The following is a 23593-nucleotide window of genomic DNA, read 5'->3' on the forward strand; positions in this document are numbered from 1 at the left end:
AATTTCACTCAATTGCTTACAAACTGCTCTTCTGGCAATGGCATGGCTTGCAAAGACTGTGAAGTCTATCTAATCACTTTATATTAGAAAGTTGTTGCAAGACAAGGAAAAAAAAAGAGGAATTAAAATTAAATTCCTAAACTAAAATTAAGAGGAACATGGAGTTCATTCATCTGTATGAAGTTAAAGAGATAGAAAATCTTATTAAGGGATGTCTTTGGAAGTGCCAGTTTAAAAAAAAAAAAATCCAAGAACATTTTCATATTTACTTTCCACTTATTTAAATGCTTTTCTACATAAAGAAAAACTTATCTCTCATATCAGAGATGTCTGCATCTTATGTGAAACAAAAGCATAATTTCTCCTCTTCCCAAACTCTTTCACTATGAAATCTTTTCAAATTAAATAAAAATCTATCAAAAAATCAAGCAGAAACTCACACAAGTTTTCTGGTGAATCAAATATAGAAATAGATTAACATCTAGATCCCTAGCAATAGCAACTTATTTATTGATGTTATATGCCAATTAAAATCAATTAGTATTATTAGCTCATTTACATTTTTTATTTATTATTTTTTAGTTCATATCAGTTACTCATACTCTATGCCTAAATCCTCTTTAAAATGAAAAGGCACATTTTTAATGTTAAGGAGATAAGATAAAAATAATTTATGAAATAGTAGTTTAGAAAAACAAAAAAAGATACTCTGTTAAAGCTGAGAATATTCTGCAGATTTTTTATTTTGGCAACATTCTGATACAGTGAGTCTAAGAGAGAGATATTCAGGCAGTGTCTCTAAATGCAGTAGGTCCCAAAGCAGGGCTTTCCTATGAATTAGCCTTATAGCAGAAGCTGGTACTAAAACAGTACCCACCAAGGCATGAGTATGGAATCAGTCTACCTAAAAAAAGCTGAGTTGGCAATCTGGCAGACAGATTTTCCTCAGAACAACTGAAATGCAGCATTTATCTTTTAAACCCAACAAAGTAGTAGGGATAGAAAGGAAATCTAGGCTAACTACACACAGGGAGAATTCATTCATGGCAATTTCTTGGTCCAATTTCGCATTGCTATTTTTTCAGCACCTTCTTGCAACTGCTCCCAAGTCATTTTATGCAGTGGATACTGGGATCAAATTCAGCCTAGTGTGACCAGTTTTCCTTCAGTTTAACCTGTATGAAGTCCTTACAACATAAATGGTGCTTATGGGGTGTACAGTCTGTGAGACCCATTTGTTGTTAAAGGTAGATACAGGGCAAAGTAGCTTAGAAGGTACAAGCAACTTTCTCCTCAAAAGTCTGCCCTTAAAACAAAAGGTAAACTAATAACTGAGAGACTTGCATGTTTCAAAAATAGATTAGGCTTACCACTAAAGAAACAGTTATTAATTCGAATAGACCATTGTCAAAACAGTCAAAAGACCATGCAGAAACCAAAACCACCACCAGAATTAATCCTGCAACTTCTGTGAAAAAAGCAAATAAACATATTTTATGCCACTATTTACTAGCCATGAAGAAATCCCTACATTAAGAAAGGGAAGTTAAAAAAGCAGGGGGTTGTGGGGAGAGAGGGGGGTATTTCTGTGAGATTAACTCTGCGTCAGCTCTGGGGCCTTGAAAGCCTGCCAGCTGTCCGGGCGTACATATTTTACCACTGAAGTATGCTTTTGTTTCAGAGCAGTTGAGACCCCCAAAATGATGTAATCCCCAGTGGAAGACTGACAAGCTTTGAGATATTCCAAAACACAGATGACAGACGAAATAGCAAGTAATCAGTGCGACTATATTGAACATTATCTTGCGAGAATCCAACAACACAAACCTAATGCACCAGATAACAGCGTTGCTTTGAGCAAACCTGGAGTAGAACATCACAAAGATTTCTGCAAAGAAGAAATCATTCAAGAAGGACAATTATCTACATGGGTGAGGGGAAGAAAGATGGAGGGGAACATATGCCTTTCATAATTAGGGGCCTGATTATACTGTAGCCGAAAGGGATTTTTTACATTTTAAATTTGATTACATTTCAGAATGAAGCACACTAATTGGTATTTCTGCAGTCTGTTTGAAGAGAACTTCATCTACTTAGGGAGGGGGAAGAAATAACAAAAACCAGTGACCTTTATACCATCTATGTTTATTATCTAGTTCTTTTGCCTGAAGTATTCATGGTTTCCCTTCAATTGCTGAAGCTATCTCTGGGAATAAGTGCTTTATGACTCATTGCAGTTTATCTCCAGAAAACCAGGAAAGAGATACTAGCAAAATATACTAGAATCAAATAGATATTAAATCCAACAATCACAACTGCTACAAGGAAAAAAAAATTAAACCAGTCCATCCATAAATATAAATAAGAGACTGGAAGAAATTATTTGCACAGGCAACTCCCAAGATGGCACCTTAAACTCAGGGCCATCAAGAGAGTTAATTAAGGAAGGGACATGTGCATTGAAAACTGCAGAAAGGCTCCACTCACTCAAAAATCAAAGGCATGATGCAATTCCAGTTCCTGTCTATCTGCCAGAAACACTGTATTGAGGGAGAAGATGGTAAATTGGCATGACAAATAAAAGCAAAAGTAACAAAGAATGTCTCATAAAACTTATAAATGAGTATATATTAGCATGTATACATATTCTTCTTTCTCAAATACATGCCAGACAAATGCATATTTCCTGTGTAAGCCAAAGAACTGAGAAGGAACCATCATAAACACAACTTAGGGGCCATGAACTCAACATAAAATATCCAGACCTTTGGACAAGGACAGTGTTGGTAAAAGGAGATGTACTTCCAATATATAATAAACTTGCAATACAAGAGTATTTCTGAAGAAAAAGGGTTATGCAGAATGTAAACAAAAGAAAAAAGCTAAAATGAATAATTATGAACAGAAACAAAGCAACATCCAAACTTTGCAACCTGACCTTTGTTGATGAAAGACCCCATGAACAGCTGGGGCACTCACTGTGGCTCCTGGCAGACAAACCATAAGCCAGGCAGGGATGCCTGCTCTGTAAGTACAAAACAAGCTTGCTGAAGAATGGTTCCCACAGCTCTTCCTTGGAAATGGAGGGTCAGGTACTTACTAAAGCTCATTCAGGATACCAAACTAAACAAGATGAGTCATACACTCAAAAAGCTCTTTTTGTGTGCTGTAGAAAGGCAGACAGACAGACAAGGTTCTGTGCCTTGAAGTAAGGTGACAGGAACAAACCCAATATTCTTCACTTCCATCCCTGGTCAATACAAGTAAATGTTTTGGGGGCCCAATGTAGGATGGAGTTAACGTAAAGAGTTTTAGAGAGCTATTAAAAAAATAAGCATGTCTTTGTTTCATTTTCTTTTTTTAATTTATTTTTTTCCTTTTTAAAAATTAATTTCATAGCCAGTTGTGGATGGAACTGTCCTCAGTAGCTAATCCTGGGGAACATGAGCGAGATAGTAAGGACATGGCATTTCCACCCACAGATAGCAACTGGTCACTGAAGTCTCCTCACAATAAATGCCTGACCTGAAATCAGGAATAACAAAGACTAAGAAGATACTCAATCTACATGAATGCAGCAAAGGTAAAAGACAGCCTGCCTGCGGGAGTCTGGGGAAGCCAATGGCAAACTTTAGGAGAAGGTAAACAAAAAAGCAAGTGTAACAAGGAGCTAAGGGCTGGATACATGTGGGTGAGGGACAGACAGAGGCACCTGGCTGGAAATGGGCGCAAATGTAAAAACAGATGGATAGGGAAGAATATGAGATGGATGGTGGAGGAAGAGTTGTGGCATGAAGCCACAGAAGCTAAAAGAATATTGGCAGAAAATCACAAATTGAATTAATTCTTCATAAGCCTCAGGACTCGAATACCTGCAAAGCCTAGGTGGTATGCTTACTTGTTGGCAAACATTTGGTCCATTTGGAAGACAAGGAAAACAACCTGCTATTGCATTGATCACTAGTTCAAGCAGCTGACAGCTATGATGTGCAGACAAATTATTTGAACTTGCCAGTTCAAGTCATCATATCATTCTCACAGTCAACATGCTGCTTCAGCTTTTAAGAATTTTGTTTGCTTACTTCATAAATTATGTTGAAAGCATCAAAAGAACAACAGTGAGCTCGTGAAGGCAAGTGCTCAAAAGTTAACAAATGCCAGAATTACAGTTCGTCAGCATGAACAACATTAAGATGCAGAAGCAATCAATTAGCCCTTACTAGTTCTTCTGCCATTTCTTCATAGTGGACAGGATTTTCAGGAATGTGGGCAGAGTATGGAGAACATGACAGAAAGGTGAAAAAGATGAAGAAACTGAAGAATTTGTTTCACTTCCTCTGACTCCCAGGTCTCACCTGCTGTTAGGGAAAGCAATTGGAGGCATGGCTTTTTCCAAATTTTTGTTAGGCTTTTCTCTTTTGCACCTCCAGTCTAATAAAGATAACATATCTCCTTTAAGATAACACAAGAGTGCTTCTGCCATTTCTATATATTCTCCAATTGCTCAACATTTTAAGAGAAGAGAGTCAGAATTCTCTCTGGGATCCTGGCATATCTCTGGGGAGCCTTCTGGTATAGACATGCTGATATTCAGGAAGAGCCTGGGAAAGAATATGTCATCTAGGAAGTGCAGCTTGGTGAACTTGGCAGCAGCACCTCTCGGTGGCTATAAGCAGTCCCCAAAGACTCTTTTATAACTCATTCTACTTCTCTCTCTCTGTGTTATTTTTTAAGGTCTTGCTGGCTACATCAATACACATTGTGTACATGGATCTGTAGAACAAATATGCACAGACAGCACCAGAAACAAAAGCCTGAAGGAGATTTGAATCAACAAGGAACATTCACACATTATATCCACACATTCCCCACTTTCACACAAAGCCAGGCAAGTCAAATTCCTTATTTGTATTGTTTTTCCCTAGGTAAATTTGTCTAATAGGTTGTGACTGGCTGTTGCCACCTCTCATCAGGCAACTTCTTCCAGAATGTTGATTTTAATTAATAAAGTGGGAAAGTAAGAGAGAATGAGACATCTGGTACTAAACTAGCTTTAGTGATGCATTCGGCTTTTAAAAATTGTGTATGACACAAACATCATTCTGTAATTTACACCAAACTCTCAATTAAGAAAGCTCCCTCAATCCAATTTTACAAACATTACTTTCCTTGCCTGACAAAATTATATCTGTGAAAGGGGAAGGGGGAAAAAATCCTTAGGCTATGATCTGTGAGCTTTCCTGTCTTGACAGACCACAGTCCCAGTGTCTGCAAAAGAGAGCAGAAGGGTCACAGCAAAATGTAACTTGACCTGAACTTTAACCACCAGAGGTGACATTTACATTTACTCAATTATAAAATTTAAAACTAAACAAGAACAAATAGAGAGAAAAGACTATAAGAGTGCTTTCTCCATGTTGATTTTAAATTCAAGACCATAAAAGATCTGCTTCTTAGTTCCTTCTTACTAGAGCTTGAGTACTCATGAAGAGATTTATAAGAAAGTACTGATTTAATAAGGTAGAGTTTTTTAATTTCTGCAATACAGGACAATATTTGGACATTATTGAAAATGCAAATGGTGGTGGCACCAGAACATTTATAAAGAAGGTATTTAATTTTTACGTGGAAAAAAAAGTTTCATTAGGCAAGGTTGACATATCAATGAAAATGTTTATTCCTGCTTATACTCTTAAGTCAGAATTGAGCCATACACAACACCAAGACAGTTTGATCTGACCCCTTAAACTTCATCTTAGGACTGTTGCAAACATGAGAAGAAATATATGTTTTCACACCAATTTATACAGAAGCAGAACTTAACACTTAAAATATTGTGTATATGTGAAAGTATGCAAGAAAGTAAATTATCTTGACTAAAATGAGCAGTTGAACAGAGGTCCAGAGACAAAATCCATGAGTCTCCAAAATCTTGCAATGATCAGATTATGGGTATGCTGAGTGAACTGCATGGGCAAATGATGCATGTTTAAACTATAAATCCCTGAGCTATTTATTAAATTCTAGAAATTCTTTTAAATGCGATTTTTCTAGTCCTGGTTCTTCTGTTGAGATGGTAAGATGACCAACACAGCAAAGGTGTTGCAAGATAAAAGATTGCATGGCTATTGTCCATGATTCAAAAAGATTTCTTTGGTTTAACTGTGCAGAGCTGTGTAACTCCATTTTATATATGGGCTAGACTCCTTCTTGAAATACTAGATTTCAACATATTGCATTATCATTAAAATATGTGGAGATTGTTAAGATGACATAGGCTGACTGTCCAAAATTCAAAGAACAGCATTCACCTCTGATAAAATCTCATGGTTTCAAGAGAATTACCACCACCACTGGGCTAAATAAACTAATTAGAAATATCTAAAGAGGGCTTGCCTCTGCAGAGGCAATGCTGTCTGTCCTTGTGCCATCAGATCTAGAACATAGCATGCATTTAAAACAGAAAGTTCACAAGAATTAGAATAGAATACTTAGAAATTCTTACAAGAAAGCACTCAAATGAACCAAGCGAAATTTTGCAGTCTACAGCAAATACCTTAACATTTGTGTCTGTATACAAAAGAAAAAACACCCTAAAATAATCTCATTAGTTTTCTATCATATGGGTGATGACTAATAAATTTTTTTTTTTGTTTTGACAATTATTTAATACTTCACAATTTTTGGTTTCCCAGGCTGGGTGTGCTCTGCAAAAAAGCAAGAATTTACTCATAATTTTACAACATGATGTCAACACTTGAAGGTTTGACAAAGAACTGATTTGTATGAAAAGAAGAAAACAATTATTTAACCATGCCACATAGATACAAAAGTACCTTCTAAAAAGTTGCCTAATTGTGAAGATGCTTCCATTTTCATTTTAAGCTTGAAGCAAAGATATATTTGATATTAGAAGCATCTTCTACATGCCATTGAAATTGCATGCTGCAAAAGAATATAAATCATTAATGAAAATTGCAGGGTATCAGTTTCCTGTTGCAGTTGGCTGTCTGTTAAGTTGGCAGCGAGACAGTGGCCTGCAGAGCTGCAGGCATATGTCTCATGTTAAAAAAGGAAAAAAAGACTTCATGTTATAAACACATCAATGAAAATTACTATCCAGTTTGGAACCAACTCAGAGCAGGTGTTGAAGACAAAATAAACAGACCACATATGAAAGGTTAAGAAAAAAAATCCCCAATGGCACTGGCCTTCCATTGGGATTGTCTTCTACCATAGATTTTAATGTACATCATGAAATCTAAACAAAATATACCTGCATGTGGAGAAAGCAGCCAGATTTTCTCATGTTTAGGACCATAGCTTTTTAACAGTGATATTTAAGTTATGCCTGAAATTTTTAAACCTATAAAAAATATGCCTATGCAAATTTAGAAATACATTAATCCAGAAAACTACTGCAATTTTTCTTTCAAACAATTCACTAGAAACGCTTCCATGTCTCCCAACTGAAAAATAGACCAGGAATCCACCCAAGCAAAAGCCTGCAATAGATTGATTTGGCTCACTCATACTCCACTTGTGATACACAGATTTTGAACAGAAATGGCAAAACCCTTTAGAAAGGTCACAGCAGAAAGGTACTATGGTCTCAGAGAGCTCAAGGATCCTAAGGAGAACTGTTAAAATTTAGGATACATGCATTGCCTAAAGCAGAGCAGGTCACTGCTTCAGTGCACACCCAATTTCTCCTTGTTTTTGCAGCAATCACAAAAATCCCCATAAATCCTTCTGACTGTTGTGTAAATCAGATAAATATCTTGGGACATGTGAAGTGACCTTTTTCTGCTTAATGGCTCTGTTACCATGAGGCAAAGGACTGAATTGCTGCAGCAGTGGCAGCATCTCAGGATTAATTAAAGTGCAGGCGCTCCCTAAGCACCCTCCTCAGCTGGCCAGACAGCAGCTTTGCTCGTGTCTTCCCAGTGCTCCTGGCAGGGTGAACGTCAGATCCACCACCATCTGGGACTGCTGGACCACAAGTGCTTTCCCCTGGATCATGTCCAAAACACACTGACAAACAGAGATACCAGGAGGTCATTTTACACACAGTCAGAGAGGGGTATTTTAGGCGTCTATAAAATCAGCTGGGGCAACAGGAAAAGAAGCTTCCTGAACATCCAACTTTCACTTCAGAATTGGGAAGAAAATGATCTGGATTTTCTCTAGCTGCAGTATTAATGCCTGTATGGTTGCCTGATGTTTGCACAGCCACAGCACACCAGCATTTGCAGCTGCTCTCTCTATCACAGCAGATATGTATAGATAACTCTACACAGATCATACTCTGTGACATTTCTGGCATTTGTCTTCACTATGGAACTGCAGGGCTTACAGGAAACAGAACAGAGATTACCCAAACAACGCCGCCTACAATCATGCACATAGACAAACCCGATGGAAAGAGGTCTTCCCATTTCAAACCAGAGTGCAAAGCTGTCCCACTAACATTAGGCATGAGTATGACTCTTTACATAGTCAAGAATTATGACTAGAAGAAGCTAATCAGTATTTCTGAGAGAAGCCTATGTGGACCTTCAAAATGTTTAGCTATTTGATGTGTTAAGATATTCTCTCACCCTCTGTAACCCTTGTGACATCATAACATGAACCATTCAGCTTATTGTGCTGGTTTGGACTGAGATACAGGTAATTTTTGTGATAGTATTTGGTATGAGTCTGGTTTGGATTTGTGCTGAAAATAGGGTTGATAACAGATGGATATTTTAGCTACTGATGAGCAGTGCTTACACAGAATTCAACGCCTTTTCTGCTCACCCCAGCAGGAGTCTTGGGGTGCATGGGGAGCTGGGAGGGGGACACAGCCAGGACAGCTGACCCCAACTGACCAAAGGGATATGGAGTCATGCTCAGCATATAGAGTTGGGGGAAGAAGAAGGAAGGGAGGACTGAGACTTTTGGAAGGATGGCATTTTTCTTCCCAAGTCATTGTTACAGATGGTGGATCCTTGCTTTTCTGGGGATGGCTGCCCATGGGAAGTGGTGAATTAATTCCTTGGTTTGCTTTGCTTGTGCACACAGCTTTTGCTTTGCCTCTTAAACTGTCTTTATGTCAACCCACAAGTTTTCTCCCTTTTAGTCTTCTGATTCTGTTCCCCATCCCATGGGGGAGGAGTGAGTGAGCAGGGGCTGCACAGGGCTGGCAGGGGTTAACTCACTACACTTGGAAACCTTTGTTTTGGCGGGGAGCAGATGCCTATTTACTAAATCTACTGGCCCCAATTTCTACGCACCAAGAATCATGGATCAATTTTTAAACCTGAGTCCTCTACCCAGACATGGAGGAATGCCCCAGAAGGATCCAGCATTGCTTACGCATGGCTCTTGGTTTTTTCTGCAGATAATGCAAACGCAGAGCTCCTGAAGTGTGAATGGGCAATATGGAAGTTCTTGAAAAGCTTGAAGACAGCACAGCTCATTAAGACTTCTCTAAACATTCAAAACAAAGAACTTATTAATTTCTTGAATTATGTAATCTTTGCAAACTCAGAAAGGAAAATATTATTTTTTTTCTGTATTTCCCTAAATGACAGCAAGCAACAACTTGATTGCATATGTTTTAGTTTTATTTTGGATAAATATAGCCAGCAATAGTTCCCAACTTAAATACCTACACTACACAGAAACACCATATTAACCCTTTCCCTAATTTATCTACTTGTTGCCATAATATGTTTCATTTTTTTTCCAAGTCACAACTATTTTTTCCCATTGGTTCTGCTGCAAAACTCACAGATTACTTGGAAATAAGCTAGAATGCAGAGAAGGGGGTGGGCTAGCCTTCCAATGGACTACTGCAAACTTTATTAACTTTATGGAAACCACTTGTTTTGTGTAAACGCATGGAAACTTTAAAATCACTCAGAATTCACTCTCGGATTTTATGTTTTAAACAATGGTTTATTTTTCTGTATGAATAAAAAAATCACTACCAGATACCTGAACTATACCTCTACTGTGAAGATGGGAAAATTCTCTTCTACACAAAACAAGTGGCACATTTGGTCTAAAGGGGATCCAGTATAACTTCAGCCAATTTCATACCTACCCAGCCACCCATAATATAGCCAGGTTTGGGAAATTGTTGCTCCAATCCAGCAGTGAAGACCACAACCAAATAAAAGTGTGTGTCTGTCCTCTGAGAGAACTGTCTGTCCCTGTCTAGGAATGCAAACATTTATTGCAAAACCAGGAGTGAGTTTGGGATTAATGACAGGCCACACTGGCATTAGCATGTAACTTCATTAATATGAAACACCTTCCCCAAAAAATCATGTGCTGAGGACAAGCAGAATCAGTTGAGAAGTGTCTAATCCAATATGGCAATGCCTACGCTCCACAGAATCTCGGAATCACAGAGTGATTTGAGTTGGAAGGGACCCTCTAGTTCCAACCCCTCTGCCATGGGCAAGGAATCCTCCCCTGGCCCATCATCTTTATTCTGTTCTTTCAAATTTAACCAAAATCTATGAGAAAAGAGGGAGAAATAGTATCCAACCTCTCCTCCCACAACCGAAGATTCAGATGTATCTCCAGACAAATAAAAGAAAAGGAGACTTATGATTCCCAGTCCCTAGATTTTTATACATGTCAGAAAGGGTGCAGTACAGACTTCAGACAGCTTGTATTTCCTTCATGCAAGACTCTAGACATTAAAGAACTCTGCATCTCCACTTTGGTCTTTACTTAAAGATTTCTCAGTTTGCTTCCCCCCCCACATTATATAACACACAGAATTTAGAAAAAGCAAGAGAAAGGTCCAGAAATCCACTTTGTGATTAACAATTTCAGCAGTTCCTGGCACAAAAGAGGAATTTTATTCCTATTACACCTGTGCTCAAGAGGATGCAACTGATATGGCTCTACCAGGTGAAAGTTACTGCACATGGGCAGCACAGCCAGCTGCCTGTGCTGGGGCTGGGAGTCCTCAGAGCACACCATGGAAGGCAGATCTGCTCTACAAAGCTCCCACAGAGACTTGTAGATGAAAAAGAGAATGGCACAGCTGAAAAAATAGACCTTTATTGCTTTGTGGCTCTATTAGCATTACTTTTGCAGACGTTTGCATTTGCACACAGCTCTATAAAGACATTTAGAAAACTAGATGAACAGATAAGATGATAAAATAAATACGCTATTTTGTAGCTTTTTTTTTTTTTTCCAAACAGCTGCCAAAAAGCCCCACCCCTAAAGCTCCCAACCTAGCATTCTGGGAAAAGCATCATTTTCCATTATGCTCTGGTCTGTTCTTTTTCCCCTCCAATTTGTAACATTCTGCTGGAATCAGTGATGAAGAACATATGTTTGAGATAAATTACACCCAGGAGAAATCTTGGAACTGTTATATTCAGTTTTATTACCCAAGGCATTAGGATACTCTAGCACTACACTTATTATTTAACAGTTCCATCAAACAAGACACTGCTAATGTATTTTTATATTATTATGCATGCAAAAATTAGTATCATATTTCTTAAAACTCAATGTGTGATTAACGCCCTCCATTTTCATTTTACTTAACAGTTCCAGGATATTTTTTAGTGCTTCAATGAAACAAGGTGTTACATAAATGCAGAATGCTATTGTACAAATATTGTACAAAACATATGTTCAGGCAATAGTAAGGTTGAGAATTCTAACACTCAACAGCCAGGAAATTGGAAGGGCTTGTGCTTCTTACACAATATAAGTTTGTGCAAGTGCTGCATCTTTAACGTATTCTGCAGAGGGCTGTAACCTAGAGCGCCTTAGGGAAACCTAGTGTGCCCAACGGGACAGACAGTCCCTGTCTCTGACAATTGCTTTCTTTGCACTGCTGCAAATACTAGTCCAGTTTCACTAGGTAACACCAAATAGCACAAATATCCCCTGTGCACCTGTGGGCTGCCTCTTTTGGGGGAGATTTGCACTAGCTCTGGGAGGTAGTCACATAACTGGAGATTTCCTATAGGCATGGAGTCATGCAAGCATCATTACATTTACATTTAACAAGTATAATAGGAATAAAAGATAACTCATATAAACCTGACAAATACTTTGACTGATAATTTAATCTCAAAAGACAAGTCTTCTAAAGCTTTTAAAAGGTTTTTCTTTGTATTTCTTAAGTGACTCTATGGGAAGAACAAATAAAACCAAGAAAAATGTATACTTGTTAAGACTGCACAACTTCCATGCTTTGCAGAAGAGAAGAAAGCAAAAGGCTGAGGCAGCAGTTCAGAGCCACAGCTAAGATATGGGTTTTCATTTAAATTTCAATTTAAATCAACCACTAAGCTTTAGTACAGTGTTGGGCCCAAGCTAAAAACATCAGGCACCAGGTGTATTGGGAAGCAGAGCACAAAGTCCCCTCTGTTCAAAGACATGTAATCACTAATACCTCAAAATGTAATTTAATGACTTTCTGCTTCAACTCCCAAAATGAGTCACAAAGCTGAGAGCACCAGTCCACTTCATCAACTGCAAACTGAGAGCCAGAGAAAGTTACTTGCTGAATAGCATAAGAGTCTCGCTTACTTTATTAGTACTTCTTCCTCATGTGAGGAATAACTGGAGCTATATTGTTCTAGTTCTCTGTGGTGTTCAGTCCATGCAGTGAATGCAGCCATGGCTCATAGAAAAAACACTATATAATCATGAAATTGAGGACTGTGTTTCGATGCACACAGGAGTCAAATGATGGTTACATGGGAAAATTATTTACTGGCATTTCTCAACTTTGAAGTGCTTGGATTTGCAGCCTACCTATTATTACTCCTGTGTGCGTTTTTTTACAGACAACAATAAATTTTGCTATCTCTTGCTATAACTCAAGCTGTCCAATCATGGATTGCCAGCAGGGTTTGAAACTTCACCATGGAGGTAAGGAATGAGCCAGCAGGCAGTGTCTCTCAAATCCACCCAATAACTGGCACAGTTTTCTCTCCTGATACATCTCATTTAACTTCTATTTCTATTACTTACCTTGGTGGACAGGTGAAAATAAAAGACCATAAGCATTTTACTTTGTTCTGATCATGAATCAATAATTCTAAGCATCATTGAAATTTATTTTAGTCTAATTAACTTTTGTGGCCCCTTAAGAACAAAAAGAGGTTTTCTTGTTTCTAACTTAAAAGTAAAACGAGGGCAGAATGCTGTAGGTCTGGAACATGATCTGTCCAGATTTGTGGCTGTTGCTCACTTGCAGAACTGTGTTGATGTCGTGAAAATATGCCAACCTGCATCTGCTAAAAGGAATAGTCAATCTGTAGTTCATAGATGTTCTGCTGGTAGCAGAATATGTCTTGGCACTTTATCTACGACTGTACAAAAAGGAGAAATGACCACTGCTCTCTATTCCCTGACTTTCAGTCCTGCTGTGCCTTTGAAGGAAAGCTTGTGGATGGTCCTTCAGTTCTGCCTTGCTTTGCCTCTCAAGTAGCAAGCAAGCTACCTAAGGTTCAGAGGGCAGCAGGTTGTAGAACACAAGCCGGGCAAAATAGAGATCAAGGAGAACTAGTTCTAAGGCTGGTCAAGTTTTAAGTCTTCCCAATTCCACTGTACTGCAAATACAGCAAACTGCAAATTCAGCAAATTCCACTTGCACTGACAAAGCAAATGGTTGGATAAATAAAGGCTTTAAAAAATCCTATGGAGTATTCCTAGAAATTTCATGTGATACTTTGCTGCCAACATGACATTTATTTCTGGTTATGACAATAGATGCTATTTTCCTTTGCCCTCTCCCATGAATAACTTGAAATAAATAAGATGTAAAACCAAAAAATGCTGAAGAACCAAAAAAGAATCAAGCAATGAGTTTGCAAAAAGGATGCAATACTGTCACCTACTTGTGCAGATTGCACAGACATGGTTGTGCTAAAATGCAGATAAAGAAATACAAGGATGCAAAGACTCTGGCTTTGTGTTATGCAATTAATTTCATCACATAATAATGATGGGCTTGGTCTAAAACTATCTGTACTGGGTTTCTTCTCAGCGTCTGTTTGGTACTTGGCTGAAGTTTTAGAGACAAATTTTCACATATTTACATTAAGGACAATGAAGAGAAACCGACAAAACTGTGATTTAAAACTTTGCTTATTGGACAAAGGGAAAAATATGAAAAGAGAGATTTAGAAATGACTACATCCCATTTACTAGAAGACACCACTGAAATTGTGAGGGAAGCACCATTTGGTGGACAAGATGTGCAGTACATATTGAAAAACAGGAAGGCAAAAACCTACAAAAAGCCTGGAACACTGTGGGCAGAGTAATGAATACCAGAGTATTAAATACCAGAGTATTAAAATAACACCACAGTGCAAATATGACTGACTGACCCCATTCCTACCCTAAGTCCTTTAACTATTACAATATTTTACACTCAAAGCAACAGCAGACCAGTGAGACCACACCTGTATTTTGAATTAGAAGTGTCCATAGGGAATAGTACCAGAATAACCAACAGCAGTATTATTCCACTTCCCTTGAGACTCCCCACTTAGGCCCATTCTTGGCAAATGCTTTCAATTTTAAGCTCTTCTCAACATCTTGATTTATGCTCATATGCTCCCCACCTCAAAGATGACCTGGTGTCAATATTACTAAATACTGAGAAAACTGATAGCAGAAAGTGAGATCCCCTCTGCCATGCTAGGCCACCCCTGAGCTCATTCATTTAAAATTAAGTTTTTAGCTTTTTTTTTCCTAAAATGTGATACCAGCAACAAGAGGTTAGTGCTTTCCTATTCTATGAGTGCTCATCTAAAAAAAGGCTTACCATGCTATTTTTAAAGGCTAATGTTCATGTTGTTTCAGCAAAATGCTCAATGTTGGTTTTAGACACATTTCTTCTTTTATGCCAGACAAGCCAGCTCCTCGTATTCACAGAGCAACTGTGGTTCACTGAACATGTTTCCAGGATTAATTCTGACTTCCCAGGGTCAACTTTATACCAATCAATGAAAGAAACTGTGGAAAAGATTAGCTTATGAAAACACAAAAACTTAGCAAACCTTTAACAAAAAGAACAACTTGTAGAGCTTTCATCAGACTCAGCACTCTTCAAGGACAGCCTGTCAGCATTTGGCATATATGAACACAGGAGATGGAACAAATCTACAGGAAATCCTTGTGCTTACTCATGTACTCTCAGTACCACAGACAAGTCAAGCCATTTTTATACACTTCTCCCAGTTCACATGTTCCCAGACATCCAGTTTCTCACCACAGAAGCAGAATCTTACCTGTAATTTTCTGCAACAAAGGAGATGGCTCTGGCTCATCACAAATTGCCTTGACAAGGGCCCTTTTCACCTTTTCTTCAGCTGTGTCAAGTTCTTTTCCACATTTGATTTCTCCAACCACAGAATATATGTATATCAGCAAAACAAGGAAGTCCTCACAGGCATAATCATCTTTTGTCCTTTCATTGTAAGGCTTGATCATTGGCAATAACTGATTCAAAACACTGGGCATTTCTGACTCGCCAATAGTCTGAAAAACAGAAGGAAGGTTGTGTCAGATTGCCTCCATAGTGCTTATAAGTCAGGACCAGACATACTCCTGTGGCACATCATTCAATATTCACACTCTCAGTAGTCAGCAGATGGTGATGTGATTTATTTGCTGTTCAGACAGTGAATTTTTTAATTGTCTACAGTTTTTTTCTTAGGGATTCATGATAGCAGCCTTTTAGCACTTGAAAAGTGCTTATGATGAGAACTTTCGAAGTACCAGTATGATAAGAGGATGAGAGCATCCATCCCTTTGTAAGGGTAGAAATGGTACAAAGCACAGAGTCAAACACTTCCTCTAAATTTTAGGCTTTATCCTCGGGTTTGATTTTGTACAGGAGCAACGAGTTCAAAGCCCAGATTCCATTGACTTGCTGACATCCACATCATGCAACAGCAGGGCTGGCATTTAGATCCATTCTGCAGTTCTCTGTCACTCAAAGCAGGCCAATGATTAATTGTACCATCAAACTGCCACCCTCACTGCCCACAAACACCTGTGGATGAAAATTCTACATGCTAATGTTCTGCTTTGGCTTAGCTGGGAACTCAGCAGCAGGATCAGGTGAGAGGTGGGAACACTGAAAGACAAACAGGAGGAACACTCTGCTCTTGGATGGGAAGGGAGGTGTGGGAGGAAAGAAGAACAGTCTCTCTCTTGGTGGTAGCAATTGCTCAGTCCATCCAGCAGGCCTCCTGCAACACCAGTACCCCTCCTCTTGTTCTGTGATCACCTAAAAGATCGCCCTGTGACAACTCATGGGTCAGTTCATAGTGTAGAGGGAAACATCAAATCTCTTGTAATCCAAGGAGTCAAGTTTGCAGGCATTTATTCTTGGTTGTTATTACAGTTATTTCACACAGACTAGTCATGGTAAATAGGCACCACAGCCAATAATATACCCTTTAAATTAATTCATAATAAGTAAATAAAATACAAATCAAACATACTAGGAAGAGACAGAAGTTTATACAACAGCAAAACCATGCAATGGCTTTAGGAACACAGAAACTGAAAACTTCATCTCTTGGTATACTCCATACAAGACTCCAGGGAGTCTGTTTGCATTTTTAATTGTTTTTTGACAGTCTCAGAAACACTAACAAGCATCTCAGAAACTGTCATTTTTATACCTACACTGATCCTCCACAGATCACAATCATTAAGAAAGCATGAATTACTTAAGCTCCAATAAACTTTTTTCCAGGCTGTGCTATAAGAGACTACACTTCTGTGGACTTTGGTACCCCACCCTGCTCTTGACATACAAGTTTTGCCATGGACCCATCTTTCCTGGGACTTCAGTGTGGTCAGATGTTATGTTTCCATTGGAATACAAACCTTGGAGAAGAATTTTCTAACTGTCCACTACACGTACCAGTAAGTGCAACTGCAGACTTGAAGCAGTAAATTACAAAGCTGCAGTGGTCAAAAGTGTGTGGGAGCCAAGAAGGAACATTCTGAGATCCAGAAGGGGTTTGCACCCTCTGTGTTTGGGCAGGGAGTGCTAAATTACATACACAGTAAGTCCAAGCACTGCTCCACCCAGGAAGCAAATCTATGGTGTTTGCCACTGGTCTGGCATGTGCTGGTAGCTGGGCCATCCTAAAAACATGGCTGTTTGATTCCTGGATTTCAACTGAGCCCTGCCTTAATTCAGCATTACCTCTTCTCTTCTGAAAAAGTGACACAAATAAATTCTCATCTGGAGTACAGATTCTTTCAGATCCTAAGATGGAAAAAGACAAAGCTTCAAGGAATTCAGAGGTATGCATCTATCATAAGGAAGCCATCTGCAATGAACAAAAGCCTAATCAGCCGTAAAATCTAAGAAATCAAGATAAACCTACGTGTGGAGTTATTCTGGAATAGATGATGAACTTGAGTCTATATTAACCTGAATTCATCTTTATGAAGGGGCAAGACCTATGCCAGGTATTACTGAACATCATCTACTATCTACTGGTACATCATCTATTCCCCTCCTCCCCTCCCAATCCACAAACTCTACTTCACTGCATCTCTAAATGCATGGCATGTTGCTACAGCACCCAAGATGAGTTCTTGAAAAAGCTGTATTTTGCATGCACAGATTAGCCACAGGCATGGAGCACTGAGGATGCCCATGGCTGTATAGAACAGTAGAGTAAGCAGCTCCTGCCTGAGGATCGTGGCTCCTGCAAGTACACATGTACAGCATCTTTGGCACACTTTCAAACATACATGATTAAAAAAAAAATCATGTTTAAACTTTCAGGGTGATTTACTGTAGGACAGGCTAAAACTCAACAACTTCAAGTAACAATTGCCACCTCTTATCTTCAAAGTAAAAATGAAAGAGGAAAAAAAATTAAAGAGCTGTAATAAACCATTAACTTCAGAATGCACGTAGGGTCTTTCTGGGGTATGAACTTCTCTGGAATGTTTCTCCCCTTATCTCTTGGGAAATGGCACCGCAGAGGACTTCAAATGGAACTTCCAAGTTTCAGAGGCTATTTTGTCCAAACAGGCCAGTTGGACTGTAAAAAAAAAAAAAAAAAAAAAAAAAAAAAAAGGGACTCAGGGACTCACAACTTCACTGCAGAGCATGGCTCTACAGGGAGTTGGAAAATTTGCCTCAAACAAAATCCACTGGCAGATTGTCATTATCTGGCCACTTCCAGTGATTTAGGGGATCCCTGCACCACGTAACAATCAATCAATTACCCTGAATGAATAGCCCTAGAACACAAGTTTTAAAAATGTAACTACCCATGACCCAAATTTCCTGCTGGGTATGTTGGCCTCAAGTTAGCCCCATTTGTCTATCATCAAGGGAGCCAATAAAAATAATAAACACAGGTCAATTCTGAGCTTTCCAAAGACTGTATAAAAACATTAGTGCTGCTTAATGTAGAGCCAGCTAAAAGGGCCCAAGTTTGAACACTTTCTGCTCAGTTGCATTGTTTGGACATTTTAATGCTCTAATCACACATTCTCCAGAATTCAGGGAGACTTTGTGACAGATTTTTGTTGTTTTCCATCTCTTCCCTCCACCCTCTTTAGTTATTTATTTTTAGAACTTAAGTGGTGTAATAATTTGATATCCCTAAGGATAAATAAACTGATGTCAGTTTGCTGATTTTTCCAAAAGGCCTGAATTTTGGCAGATGGGACAATAGTGAAGAAAGTACAAATATATTTGGGGGGGGAGGGGGGGGGGCTAAACACTGAACATGACATTATGCTTCTAAATCTTATTTAAAATCTTATTTATTGGATTTACAGGAATGAGGAGAAGGTGTAATAATTCAAGAAAAAATGTTTTGCAATTCTGTGAGAGGCATTATTTTAAGTATTAAAAAACCCTGTAAGAATTTAAAGCCATATGTATCATTAGATTTATGTTTCTCAATAGAAAAAAAGAGTGAGTTTGGGAGAAAGAGGAGGTTCAGAGTTTACTCGAATTAACACGTGTCTCTGACAAAACTTAGAAGAGAACTGTAACCCCTGTGCTTCCAGCCCAGCATCCTCAACTAATCATTAAAAACATTAAAGCAAAAATCAACTTCAACCAAGTAGAATTCATTTTCTTTAAAATCCAGGAGGAAGGAGGAGATAAATCTTGAGAGACTACCTCAGTATGTTAATATTCTAGTGGCTTTCTGTTCAGGAAGCAAAACATGTTTAATTCCTTCAGAGGTTGCACGAGTTAAACAGAACTTCTTGGAATGGGAACCACACAGCTTTATACAAGTGAAGAATTTTTTTTGGGTAAACCAAAACTAAAAACAACCCCAAAACCCAGCTGCAGGTAAAACCAGCAGAAGAATCAGCGGAAACTCACAAGCCCTTGGGTAATTTGCTGCCCCAAACTCTGGGACTGGCCTATTTAAAAACAGCTCCTTTTATTGACAACTTAGGTGGGAAAAGAGATGGAGAATAAGCAGCTTTCCAATGTTGCCCTATTTGATTTTTCGTGTTTTACCTGGGCTTGACTGTTTGTGGTTTGTGATTTGGCACACTGCATATTAACTTTCCCACTGTCCAGACAGAGGCAAGAACATTCTAACTGCTAAAAGTAACAATGGCACCAAAGGAGAACCTCATGGGTATGTGAAACTGGCTCAGATCCTTTGATGGTAATAGATCTCTGCAGGAATAGTCATTTTAGTAAAAACAACAGGCGCTGCCAAGCTAAGGAGGAGTCCTTGCTGCCTGCAGTGCTCAGCTGCCCATAAATCAAATGCTGCTACTTGCTGTTTTACACTGTTTGGCCATCTGAGATTTGGGGTTGGTTGCACATAATTTCCATATGGGTGGGAAGATGTCTGTACTCCATGCAAAACAATTATTTCATGTATTTGTTTTTATTAAATGGCCTACATGTGACAAATGATTTCACACAATAAATCAGTTAAGTATGATCTTACTATTCAAATTATGATTCACCATATGAAGCTCTAGAAATCATTATAATTATTGACTTAGGCAGGTTTTGATAAAAGTGTAACTCTGCTTTGTCTTCTCTTCACATATTTCTAGGGTATCATTCAAGAATAAGCAACCCAGAACACAACACAGAAAAAAAAAGTTCTTCAAAGTACCACACTCACCATTAGGAAACACTTCAATCTGTGTATGTCAAAATATAGAACATACAGTTACTCAGGTGATTTTAGATAACTAAAGTCCACTATCTACGTATTTTCTTTGTCAGGAAGTAGAGTTTTAGTCTCAAACTTATGTGTCCAGATGGGGACGGGCTGACAAAGCCTCTCCTTGCAGGGAGAATGAGCAAACTTTGGCCTTAGGGGAAAGCAGACAAAGCATTGAATGAACTCACAGCAGATTGAGAGTGGAGGTGTAAGATGCTGGCAGTAAATGGCTGCCTCCAGTTTAAAATAAAGTGTAAGCCATTCAAGATCAGGAGAGACATCAAGTGCCTTTTGTTGGACACCAAAACAGTTTTATGACTTGCCCCTGCCAATACCAAGAGATTGCACCTTCCTCTCTTTAATGGCAGTGTCTGTCTATTCACTTGATAAACGATACAGAAATCCACCAAGAATTTACATATAAAGAAAACTGTGCAGAACTAAAGTGCTAGTAAGAGACACAGGAAACAGTAAAAGAATCTAGGACCTGTCTCCTCTGTCATTACTTTTAATGATTCTTCTGTTTGAATTAAATATCCCTACACAGCCAAATCAACCTCCTGCCCTCTTTTCTGCATTTATCACCCATTCTGAACACTGCCCAAGATACTATGTTCTCAAAACTGGAGAGACAATTTTCAGGCTCTCCCTGTAGAGAGACGGCATCTTATAATTTTACTATAAACAAATGAAAAGAAAAGGAGTAAGCTTTCCAGAAGCTATTTTTGACCTGGCTCACACTGTCAAAGATACAAATTCACATTCATCCCTTGTTCATGCTCTCCCAATTAGAATTCATTCTCACTTTCCACTCACCACAGCAGCCTCTTCCTTGAGCACCTGATAGAGTGCTTCTGTGACAGTGCATTTAATCAAATAATTCTAACCATACTGGTTCTCGCTTCTGTGACAGTGCATTTAATCAAATAATTCTAACCATACTGGTTCTCTGCTTGGGTTTACTGCTTGGCCACAGAAACGCAATAGATGCCAAGGACAAAGATTGGACTGTCTCCTTATGAAACAGTGCCAACTTAAAGCTTAGATGAGCTAGACTTTAAGGTTGCCAAGAGATAAAAGAAAATTATAGAAATAATCACCTGCTCATTGGATGACTTCCTCAATACACTGTCAAATGGCCAGATGCTTAATTGGTGTCTATCAGCCAACACTACAGATATCAAAAGCCCTTTGATATACCTGATGAATATCTATCCAGGATGTCAGAAGTTACTACAGAACACAGTGACAAGTCAAAGGCAAGAAGAAATTACTGACAACATAAAACTTTTTAAAAGCACAACATCTGTAAGCTCTTCTGGTCAGAGATAATTTTTTTAACGTGTCTTGCATAATTCCAAAAACACAGTACTTACACTTAACAGCTAATATGTGATAACAACACAAGTATTTAAGACAAGCTGTTCAAGCCCTATCATTTCTGAAACCAAAACAAAAGCAAAGCCCAGGACAGTTCTTTCTGCCAATAATTCCCTAGCCTGTGATCATGACCTAAGCAATTGGATTTCATCTGGATCCCACAGCCAAAGTAGTATATTCCAGTATTTTTCTTTAACTAATATCCTTAGGACATAAAAGAAACTATATTTTGAACAACATAATTAAGATTTCTTCTTAACACATTTCTCCTGTCTTCACTGAGGATCACAGTTGCTTGATAACAATTTCTTATTTTTAATCTTACAACTTCTTCAGTTATTTCTGTTTCTTCTGCTACCACAAGCAGATTCTGTCACTATGTCAGTACTGCAAGACTTAGATATTTTAAGAAAATTTAAGAAAATGCCCACTGATATCTCTTCTTCCACAGCACCAAAATCACCTCATTGTAGTGAGTTATGCTGTTGGGCAATGTATCATTACATGGTATGGTCCAGTTTTCCCCTCTCTCTTTGGAGATATCTACATGTACAGCTGTGTTAAGATATTTTAATGGGTTCATGGGGGCTGAGCAGCAACAGTGTACAGAAAAAAAGATATTTAATAAGTCTGGATTTTATTAGATGAAGCTCTGCAAGGATAAGGAGAATTTTACTTAAATCACTCGTGTCTGACATAAGAGACTCATCAGCAGGTTAAAAACGGAATGCTTCCAACCTACTCAGTCAAAGCTTTTAACTGTGATAGTTTCTACAGACAAGCTTGGTAAAAACATGAATCAGCACAGCAAAAACAGTGTCAGCAGAATGAAAAAGGAATACAGGCACAGCCAAGAAAAAACCTGTATCAGAAAAAGATCTTGGTGCTCTGCATGTCAGGATCTTTTGTGTATGGCTTTTGAAGCTGTTTGTTTCTATAAGTCTTAGAATATTGAGAAAATTGCCCGACCATGGTAGGGGTTCAAAACTGAGAAAAGGGCACAGGGATAACATAGTATCCTATGAGGTTAAAGCTCACCCATTTCCAGGGAAACAATGGGAAAGCATTCAACCACTACAAAGCAAGGGATGAGAATCCAGAGGGTTAGAAAACAAATAAAAGGAGTATAAATCAAGAAAAATATAGTATAACCAATTTGGTTATTGAAAAGTGCAGAACATGTCTGCAGAAGGAGGAGATTCTGTCCCATGAGATGATTACTGAAAGATTTGGGAGATGCTCAGGACAAAGAAAAGGACTGAATTCCTGCTTAGATGACTAACTGTAATCATTCAGGTTAGAAAAATAGATGACCAAGTACAGAGAAAAGGTCTAAAAAAATCATGAGTGGACTAGAGAAGGCAGGTAGGGAATGATTGCTCACTCTGTCTCACCACAAGAAAGAGGCAATACACAAAGCTGGAAAGAAGCCAGTTAAATTAAACAGAGGTATTTCCTCCTGCAATTTGCTCAGATGTGGAACTTCTTGCCAAATGTTGTTGCGCTGCTAAATTCTTACTTGGGCTCGCAAAGATGATGGGAAATCTCTCAGGGGAAAAAAATTCCATCAAATATTAGTAAATACACAGAAACCACAACTGTTACAGAACTCATAATGGTTGGAACAGGGAGAATATCATATAACCTTGTCCTCTTCTCTTAATCTTCTGTAGGCAGCTGCTTTTGAGCAGAAGTGAACTTTTTTGTTAAACAAACTAGCTCAGCTGCATTTTTGATCCAACCCGTAATAAACATACTTACGTAAAGGCCAAGGCAAAAGGACTAATGTCACCATAAAATACAGTATCCATGGGACAGAAGTAGGAAAGCAGGTTTACTACAGTATGTGGCAGGGTCAGGATTAATTCCTATATATTGTGCCGAGTTCTAGAGTCCATATTTCTAAGAGGATGTGAAAAACCAGAGATAACATTGAAAGGAGTTACAAAACAATTGAAAGGATAAATTTCATAGTGGAAGACGGTTCCTTATCAAAAGGAAAAATAACAGTTTATGTATGTCTCTCTGGA

General features: G+C 38.5%; 1 protein-coding gene across 1 annotated transcript in view; it reads right to left on the bottom strand.

The window, feature by feature from the left end:
- SCFD2 (sec1 family domain containing 2) overlaps window positions 1–23593 on the bottom strand; it is a gene marked incomplete at its 5' end in the record, with an annotated part of 187813 nt that overhangs the window by 92355 nt on the left and 71865 nt on the right. Inside the window, one exon of the mRNA XM_084203850.1 lies at window positions 15276–15525. Within this exon, the coding sequence (XP_084059976.1) occupies window positions 15276–15525 (250 nt within the window). The remainder of the gene's footprint in view (window positions 1–15275; window positions 15526–23593) is intronic.

Source organism: Fringilla coelebs (genome assembly GCF_963513975.1).
Source record: "Fringilla coelebs genome assembly, chromosome: 4".
In the NCBI taxonomy this organism is placed as follows: Eukaryota; Metazoa; Chordata; class Aves; order Passeriformes; family Fringillidae; genus Fringilla; species Fringilla coelebs.